Source organism: Vespa crabro, chromosome 4, assembly GCF_910589235.1.
Source record: "Vespa crabro chromosome 4, iyVesCrab1.2, whole genome shotgun sequence".
NCBI classification, from domain to species: Eukaryota; Metazoa; Arthropoda; class Insecta; order Hymenoptera; family Vespidae; genus Vespa; species Vespa crabro.
In genome coordinates, this window is record NC_060958.1 from 7,624,419 (window position 1) to 7,634,418 (window position 10,000).

The 10,000-nt window shown below is 42.6% G+C and overlaps 1 protein-coding gene and 1 long non-coding RNA gene across 6 annotated transcripts in view; one reads left to right on the top strand and one right to left on the bottom strand.

Annotated features, from left to right (window-relative positions):
- LOC124423785 (protein hairy) overlaps positions 1–5,305 on the bottom strand; it is an 18,114-nt gene extending 12,809 nt beyond the window's left edge. The window contains exons 1-2 of one of the 3 annotated variants that reach the window (XM_046961978.1): positions 4,114–5,296; positions 2,976–4,043 (exon numbers count right to left, since the gene is read on the bottom strand). In XM_046961978.1, coding sequence (XP_046817934.1) covers positions 2,976–3,155 — 180 coding nt within the window. In that variant the 5' untranslated portion in view covers positions 3,156–4,043; positions 4,114–5,296. Of the gene's footprint in view, positions 1–2,975 lie in introns of all 3 variants that reach the window. The other 2 variants (XM_046961979.1, XM_046961977.1) reach the window with 2 other exon arrangements.
- LOC124423786 overlaps positions 1–10,000 on the top strand; it is a 75,054-nt gene that overhangs the window by 9,474 nt on the left and 55,580 nt on the right. The window lies entirely within an intron of this gene.

The window sequence follows — 10,000 nt, forward strand, 5'->3', positions numbered from 1 at the left end:
ATATTTTTCTAATATACATACATACATACATACATACATACATACATACATATATATATATATATATATATATATATATATATATATATATACATACATATTATATTTTTTTAATTGTACATTACTTATCTATATATTAAGATGCATCTTGAAAACGTTTCGTATGCAATCTAAATTTGGAACGAGATCCGTTCGTTATCGGATATAAACCAATCTCATTTCCTACGACAGATAATTAGAGCTTCGCTTGCTTGGATGGACCCTTCTCGTTAAGTAGCGTCAATTAAGTTTTCAGTCGTCGCTATCGCGCTTGCCTCGACGTCAAGGCGACGAGATGGATAACCACCGGAGACCAGCAGTCGTTCTCGTCGTCCTCGTTGTCGTTATCGTCATCGTCGTCGCCGTCGTCGTCGTCGTAGTTGTCGTCGTCATCGTCGTTGTCGTCGTTGTCGACCTCGTACCTACAATTCCTTCTCAAGCTTCATCATTTTACCTTCTAGCTTATACCTTGAATCTTCAGCAACTGCCACCATCGCTTTCATTAGCTTCGAGTATTCTCTATCTTTCTCTTCGTCTCTATCATCTTCGAAATGCCCCAAGAGTTTACTCATCCGTTACTTCGTTCTATCCACGGGTGATAAACCAACGGATAGAACGAGGACAACCGTAGGAAGAGCGCGTCGAGCTCTCGATTCGCTCGAACGGAGCGTGCCCGCGCGAAATGAAGCGCGATGAGAAACTCCTCATCTGAGATTACCAACGGTTTTTGTGTGCGTACATATATATATATATATATATATATACATATATACATATATAGTGTGTCACGTTTAAATCATTCTCTTAGCCAAATATCATTTAAATTTGCTATCGATAATTACGAAAGGTTAGAGAGATTTGAAAATATCTTTTATCATTCAAATCAAAGGGGATCATTTAATATTTGCAAGGATTTATTAAAATGTATATATTCTTGTATGGAGAAAGAAATAAACAAAAAGGAAAAAGAAGAAAAAAGAAAAGGAAGAAAGTAAATATTTTAGATTCGATCTATGTACTATCTTTATATTATCCGTTTTTAGAAATTATCAGAAATCGCACGACGCATCGTCCATGATCGAAGATGTAGGTAGCGAGCCTTAAATGGTCGCCGCGCTTCTATAAGCTCGTATACTACATAGGCGCGGAGTCTTCCAAGATTGTGTGTTTATGTGTTTGTGTTTGTCCGTACGCGCGCGCGTGTGAATGTGTGTCTGCGGTGAGAACCAACACTTTTCTCTCTCTCTCTCTCTCTCTCTTTTTCTTGTTACTTCTGTCGTTGCAGCCGCATGGTCACGTATCGCGTCTTCATGCGTGACGCGTACGCGAATTTGTGATTTGCATCGGCAAACCGCTCACGGCGAGCTACCTCGTTTCTCGTTTCCGATTTATCCGACTTTTCGTTTCGTCGAAAGCAGGATTCGCGAAACTAACTACAGACATATATATATATATTTATATATATATATCTTCACGAGAAACTTTTTTTCTCATATTTTTTTTTCAATCGAAAGTAAATTATCGAAAATAATTTCGAGATTGTTTTGCGATTATCAAAGTTCTATATAATATTATTGTATAGATAATATTACTCTGAAAGTGATAATTTGTTATTTTGAACCAGGGACGTTTCAATGTTTCGCACTATGTGTATGATAATTGCTCATAAATACTATTTGATTATCGCAAATCGATTTTATAAGGCTTCCGCCGTGTTATTGTTCCTACCTTATTATTTACGAGAGCGATGAAACTTTGCAAAACTAGTTCTTCTTTTTTTTTTTTTTCTTTCTTAATGGAACTACAAAACAATCGGTGACGAGTGTATGAAAGCGAGAGTTATGATTGATTTTTTAAAGTCTCCTCTCATGTCATCAAATCTCTCTCTCTCGCTCTCGCTCTCTCTTACATATGTTAGGATTCTTTGACCTACTTTCGTAATGAACGTACTATAAGATTTGTCTCGATAATGATCGAGAAATAATGAATGATATATTTCATTTCAATATTACTATTATAATTTCTATGGAATATATGATAGATCGAGAATCTATTTCTTTTGTTTGTTATTTATTTTATTTTATTTTATTTATTTTTTTTTTTTTTTATTTTATAATAAACAAAAGTACAGACTTCTCTCGTCAATCTTGTTTCTAACGTTCGCTATTTGCTCCAGATACCAAAGAAGATTCTTAATCATCATCATCATCGTCATCGTCATTGTCATCATCATCATCATGAAAGAAACTCGAGAGTTACATACTGTTGGCGCTCCCTTCGTCGTTCTCGATACTGATGCGGTCACTTGACAAAGACCGAAGAACGCGGGACATGTTAGAACGGAAGGAGAGAAGGAGGGTTGAAAGAGGCACGTGCTTAGCGCCGGATCGCATCACGCCCGAGCTTCGTGGATGGGGATTAGAGGTACACGTAAAAGGGTCGAACGATGGAGGGTGCCAACGATGTTTTCTACCGTGACAGGGCAAACGATTTCTCTCTCTCTCTCTCTCTCTCTCTCTCTCTCTATATATATATATATATATATATATATATATATATATATATATATTTCTCTCTTTCTCTCTTTCTTAAGGGTAACAAAGAGATAAGAAATTATACGCACAGTTTTACGTTAGAAATTTGTTAAAAAAAAAAAAAAAAATGGGACCAATCGAGAAAAGAGCGTTATCATACGAATCTTAAGGCTAAATAAATTTCTTCCGATAAATACGATCCGTTCAGTCGACTCAACGTGAAATGCGAATAATTCGTTTCAATTATTCTTAATGAGTGACGATTATTATGTAAATAATCGTAAAGGAAGACAACGGGGGTTAATAATATTAAATAATAATAATAATAATAATAATAATAATAATAATAATAATAATAATAATAATAATAATAATAATAATAATAATAGAAAAAAGGCTTACTCGACGTCCGTCCGAGTGTTTCGGGCTCGGGCTAAGGCTAGGACTGGGACTGGGTGCCGGGCTAGGACCCTGATGTACGGCCTGTTGTTGGTGTTGAGACTGTTGATGATGCTGTTGCCTGTGGCTGTTACCGACTGATTTCTTCTCCTGGTGCCTCAGCGAGTGGAGACGTGCGGTCATCTTAGCAGGCCTCCACGGCCCTCAAAAACGACGTTCGCAGCACCCTACGTTCTTGTTTGGAGGTGGCCGAGGCACTCAGCATTTCGCGTATCACAGTGTCCAATGCGATTTAGATCGTACGTATATGGACTTTTCCGTGATCTCGATAAACAATAGTTCGTTCGTACGAGGTAATTTTTTAAAAGAGTTTCATAGCAATTGGAAAACAATTTTTTTTTTTTTCTAGTTTCTTTTTTTCTCTTCTCACTCTCTATCTCTTTTTACTCAAGGACAAAATTCTTTCTACGAGATTGAACGTCTAATTTTATTTCTCTGTTTTTATTTATTTTTTTTCTCCCTCCTTCATTCCCACTTTAATGTCTCAGATTAACGCACTAGAAACTTCTCGATATATACAGTCAACAACACAAGTCGGACGAGGAAAGTCACCTCCACCTCCTAGGCGAAGAAATTTTCTCGCGATCGCGTTCGACACCCCGTGTGGGAGCACACAACACCGGCGCAAACACCAGCGGCCACGTGGTTGAAGCGCGCGTCGCCGACCACTTGTCACTCGCGAGATCGGGAGAGACGAGACGAGACGAGACGAGACGACGCGTGTCTCTCTCTCTCTCTCTCTCTCTCTTTCTCTTTTGATCGTTCCTTCTATATCCCTCTTCTCTCCTTTTTTCCAATCTCACGACACACAGAGTGGGAGAGATAGATAGATAGAGAAAGAGAGAACGTAGAATTAATTATTCGTACGATTAAAATCTCACGAACATCGTCCACCCCCGAAAGGAAAGAATCCAGTCTTAATTCTTTCTCGAAACTTTTTCGATATAGTTTTCACACACTTAAAAGACGTTATTCATATAATTTCCTTTTTCGTTTGTTCTTTTTTCTTTTCTACACCAAACCAAACAAATAATAATCCAAATAGTCAGAGCAATATATATACATATACATACATACATACATATATATATGCTCCTTTCGTTCTTCTTAATCCAAAAGTGACACTCGTTGACAATGAATCTCACTCTTATCGATAACGATTTGCAATTGTCAAAAGATTCACCTCTCTCAGTTTATAATATATATATATTATATATATATATTCGTTTATTATTATTATTATAATTATCTTTTATAATGCGAAGAGAAAGATAGAGAGACAGACAGATAGAAAGAGAAAGAGAGAGAGAGAGAGAGAGAGAGAGAGAGAGAGAAAGAGAGAGAGAAGAAAGAAGAAAGAAAGAAAGAAAGAAAGAGAGAAAAAGAGATAAAGATTTGACACGCGAGCACGCGATAAATTCGCGTCCGTCGATACCCGGATGAAAAACGTTTCGCGATAAAGTGGAGCGAAGAAGAAGCCAGAAGGATGAACGTATTGTGTGTGTATATATATATACACACATATATATATATATATATATATAGGGAGGAGGAAGAGGAAGAGAGAGCAAATGTGTCGCGCGTGCTCGCGCAAGGAGGAACGCTGACGGACTGTGAGGCGACGAGCGATCGCTGGCGGCTTTTCGCCGTGGTTGGCGCGTGTGGGTCGAGGAGGTGAGGGGCGCTCGCGCCGTGGTTGGTCGTGCGTGGGGCCGAGGGGTTGGGGGAGCGACGTTCTGGCGGCGGTGGCGGCGGCGGCGGCGGCGGCGGCGGCGGTACTACTGTCGAGAGAGAAGAGAGCTTGGAGAGGAAGGGGAATGGCGGGGGGTGGTGGGGAGGAGAAGGGGTGGTGGTGGTGGTGGTGGTGGTGGCGGTGGCGGACGGGCGGTCAGGAGGGAAGGGGGAAGACAAGGCTCGCTTGCCCGCTCACGCGCGCCCTTGCCTGCGGCTACGCGCGCTCTTTTCTTTCTTCTCTATCTCTCTCTTTCTCTTTCTCTCTTTCTCTCTTTTTCTCTCTCTCTCTCACTCTCATTCTTTCTCTCTCTATCGTCCGCTCTCGGTCGTGTGCACCGCGTTCTCTATCATACACATACACATGGACATGTTTCGTGTTTGTTCATACCATCTTTCTCACTCGTATTATAATTCGTGTGGACGTTTCTTTCTTTCTCTTTCTCTCTCTCTCTCTCTCTCTCTCTCTCGTTCTCTTTCGCTCGCTCGCTCGCTCGTTCTCTCGTTCGTGTTCTCTTTCTCGTTCTCACTCTCGCTCGCTCTCTCGTATGCGTTCATTCTAAATCGTTCTCTCTCTCTCTCTCTCTCTCTCTCTCTCTCTCTCTCTCTTTTAAGCTGGTTCGTGCTCACTTCGCATCGCTCCTTTTTTTCTCTCACGAGCGTGCGTGTTGCCTTCGTACCTCTCACGGCCGTTTTATTGCTCAGCAGCCACCGTCTCTCGCGGTGGCGTCGAAGCAGGAACCGATTTGGATATCGGCGTTTCTCTCCCTCTCTCTCTCTCTCTCTCTCTCTCTCTCTCTTTTTCTCTTTCCCTTTCCCTCGATGTTTTTTAGCTGTCTGCCCGGCGAAGAGTATCGCGGTTCTCTTCTCGCTCGAGAGCGCGCAAAATCGAACATTTTCGCTAGTGGAACATACTCGTTCCTTCGCGCGTAACGCGATATCTGCGTGGGAGCGGTAAATTTAACGCCCGCGTATCACGATATTCTCGCTTGAGACGATCAGAGAAAGAGAAACAGAATGAGAGAGAGAGAGAGAGAGAGAGAGAGAGAGAGGAAGGGAGGAGGGAGAGAGAGAGATATAAAGACAGCTTCTAGTCAGCTCATTCGTGACCGACGCTGAACTTTTCCCTCGGCTCCGGTCATTATCGATGACTACGAGGACATCGGCCGTCGTTTCGATTAGACTTTCCTCCTTTCTTGTCGTTCACTGATTTAATTATTTTACATCGTAATGAGAGACTTTGAACAATCGTTTTTCCTCATAAAAAAAAACATTAATTCACCGTACGATAAAAATCATATTTATTCTTCATTCTTTCTCTCTCTCTCTCTCTCTTTCTCGAAGAAGAAGAAGAAGAAGAAAAAGAAGAAGAAGAAGAGGAAGAAGAAGAAGAAGAATCCTCGCTTAAAACTGATAATTTTTGTTGTTGTTTTTAGTACGTTTAGAAAACTCTGACGACATGCCATATGTCGGTGGGGGTTGGGTGTTAGTAAAGAAGATTGGGAAGAAAAAAATGAAGTACCTACTTCGATATTATTTCATGTGGATTATTATAATCGTTAAGAACTTTGATTCCCGTTGGAAGATTACAATCGCCCTTTCGATAAGAGACTCTCGAAAGAACATAGAGAGCACGATAGGAAAGATCGTATCGTGATTGTTTCATACGCGTTTATATTGTTCTTTCGTTCGATTCACGAGATATCGATTGAAGGAGTACTCTTCTTCTTTCGTTCTCTCTATCTTTATCTTGGTGGTCTCTATAAAGAGAAATTAAAAAAAAGAAAAAAGAAAAAAGTTAAAATTAAAAATAATAAAAATATAAATAGACGAATAAAAAAGGATAAAAGATGAAAAAAGGAAGACATTAGCAGGCGTCTGCCGATGTCACCGATACTAGGAATTTTATTACACGCTCTCGAAGAGAGAACTAATAGCGATTTCCAAGTACGTTCGTATCTATCTACGTATGTACTATCTATCTATGTATGTATGTATGTCTATATATGTATGTATGTTTATATATGCATGCATTTACGTATATACGTATGTATATATACCGACCGACAGACAGTTAGTTCGTGCATGCTACTAGCCAGCCAGCTTAAAATCGTTTCGCGTGTGGCGTAATTTACAAGAATACGCGCGCGCACCCACACATACATACACACACATATATATATACACACACACATATATATATATATATATGTGTAGAAATGATTTCAATCGCTTTTGCGTTGTTCCACCGAATTCCACGCGAGGAAAGTTCGCGTTTGATCAAAGAGAGCCGCCACCACGACGACGTAGCCTAAAGCCGAGTTGAATCGCACGCTCGGCTCGTATCGTATCGTACAGTAGTAATAACGTTGATGATGGTGTAGGTGGTAGTAGTAGTAGTAGTAGTAGTACTAGTAGTAGTAGTAGTAGTAGTAGTAATAGTAGTGGTGGTGGTGATAGTGATAATAAACGTATTGGCGCCTTGCAAACGATAAGACTTTGCCTCGTTATCATCGACATACATACATATATATACACATGCATACATACATATATACATATATACATGCGTGCATAGAAAGTGGCCGCGTATATTTCTACAGATGCATATAAATATATATATATATATATATATATATATATATATATATATATGTACATGTATAGGAAGCGTGCGAGAAGGAAGTTTCTACGCGCGACGGACGGCGCGCGATAAGCATCGTTTAGGTTCCGACGACGGCCTTTAATCTCTTCCCGTCTCGTCTCGTGAGCGAAAAGACGACGACGACGACGACGACGACGACGACGATGACGACGACGACGACGACGACGACGACGACGACGACAACAACGACGAAGACGACGAAGACTACGACGACGACGACGAAGACTACGACGACGACGACGACGCGGAGGACGACGATGAGGAGAGAAGGAGGAAGAGAAGAAGAAGTACGACGTCATGTGGACGTTCAGAGAGAAAGAGAGAGCGAGAGAGAAAGACAGGAAGAGAGAGGGAGATAGAGAGACATGCGTGTATGTATCTCTGATCCGTATGTGTGTGTGTGCGTGCGAGCGTGTGAGACGCGCGATCAACGAGGGTAGAGAGCGGCCGACGACGGCTTTGGTGGAATAAGAGGAGGAGGAGGAGGAGGAGGAGAAAGAGAAAGAGGGGTCGTGGCCTGAGGCGAAAGGAGGTGGGAGCGAGAGAGAGAGAGAGAGAGAGAGAGAGAGAACAGCTCAAGAGAGAGGCCGAGAGGCGATGAGCCCTCGGGGCGGTGGCCGTTTCGTGGGCGGCCGAGAGGAAAGGAGAGGAAGAGTCGGGAGGAACTCGGCGTGGCGCGGCTCGATGCTCGAGCTGGTTGTGAAGGAGGAGGAGGAGGAGGACGTATGGAGGTGGAGGAGAGTCAGGCTGAACGAGCGTGCGACGCCGGCGGGCTTCGCGAGACGTGGCGGAGGAGCAAGAGAGGATGAAGAGTAGGATGAGGGAGAAAGGAAGAGAGAATGAAAGACAGAGAGAAAGAGAGAGAGAGAGAGAGAGAGAGAGAGAGAGAGAGGAGGGAAGGTCTCGTCGGCACGCGCGCCGCGAAGTGCGCTCTACCCACGCAAACGTGCCACGCGCATACACGCGCGAACGAACTCTCGTGCGTGAGACCGTGCGTGAGAACGCGTCGCTTCGTGCTCGTCCTCTTTCTCTGACTCTCTCTTTCTCTTTCTCACTTTCTCTCTCTCTCTCTCTCTCTCTCTCTCTCTCTCTCTCACTTTAGGTTCTTTCTACGGATGACTGTATGCTTTTATTTGTGTATATGTGCGTGAATCTGATGTGAATGTTGGTGCGTGTATGTGTGAGCGTGAATGTGGTGTGCACGCGTGCATGTGTGCGCGCGCGCGTGTATGGGAGAGTACTGGGTAGGTCGACGCCGGCGGACGGTCAATCGTTTCGAAATTTTGCACGCGCCCGGCCTCCGCGAAGCGACTTTGAATCGTCCGTAGACCCCTTCGAATCCACTTTTTCCCTTTTCGAATCCTTTCGGAGAAATCTTTACCGACGGCTCGATATCCGATCGATAGATACGCTCTCCATCTTCTCTCCTCTCCTCATCTCTGCGAATTCCATAATATCCAATAGGCCATTCTATATTTTTTAAGAGATCTTGTATCTCTTAAAAACTCCCTCCTTTCCCCCCTCTCTCTCTATCTATCTCAGACTCTCCCTCCTTCCCTTCCTCCCTTCCCTCTCTCTGTCTTTCTCTGTGTGATCGATATAAATAACTGATCTTATTTTTTTTACGCTTTATCGATCTTCGTTCCTTTATCGAAAGGATATCGTACAAGTTTTCTTATATACACACACATACACACACACACACACAAATATATATATATATATATGTATAGTGTGTGTGTGTGTGGATTGTGATAACGCGTTATCATCTTTTTTCATTCTTGGAAACATCGATCGAGATGATCGATAAAAATGATGGATAAAAGATCAATCGTCGTGGTAATCGTTCCTTTCTACCTTTCTCACTCTCTCTCTCTCTCTCTCTCTTTTTCTTTTTCTCTTTTTCCTTTCTTCAAATTCATTCCATGTGCGTAGGAGGACATATCCACGGGATTCGTCGAAATTAGTCCGGGAGTTCCTTCACAGTGCGGCTTGGCTCTTGGAGTAACGGGGAACGAGTGGCGTGTCGGTGCGCCGCGTCTTGATTTATGTCGAAAACTTTTTGGACACGGCGTAGGCGGCGTGGCGTAGCGCGAGTTGGCGCGGCTCGCTCTGTTCTCTGTCCTTCTCTCTCTCTCTCTCTCTCTCTCTCTCTTTGTGTGTGTGTTTCTCTCTCTGTCTCTATCTCTCTGTCTCTCTTTCTCTTTCTTGCTCGGAGAGGCAACCACCGTCGCGTTTCCACGCCCGCACGGCTCGCACGCTGCCGTTGGATAGATATATACCGCCGTGTCGAGCCACGCTCGCTTCGCCGGAATGCGCCGTACCTAGTACCTGCCTCGACGTCACGTACCGGGTGTCGTTCGACGAGTCGCACCGCCAACGAATTCCACAAGAATTCCACCTATCTTACTTTTTTTTTTCCTTCGTATTTTTCTTTTTTTTCTATTTTTTCTATTTTTTCTATTTTTTTATTTCTTTTTTTTTTTTTTTTTTTTTTATCTTAGCGTTATTTGACTGGAGTATCGTCGCCGACTTTATTTTCACAAAATCCGCGTTTCACGATACTATCTGT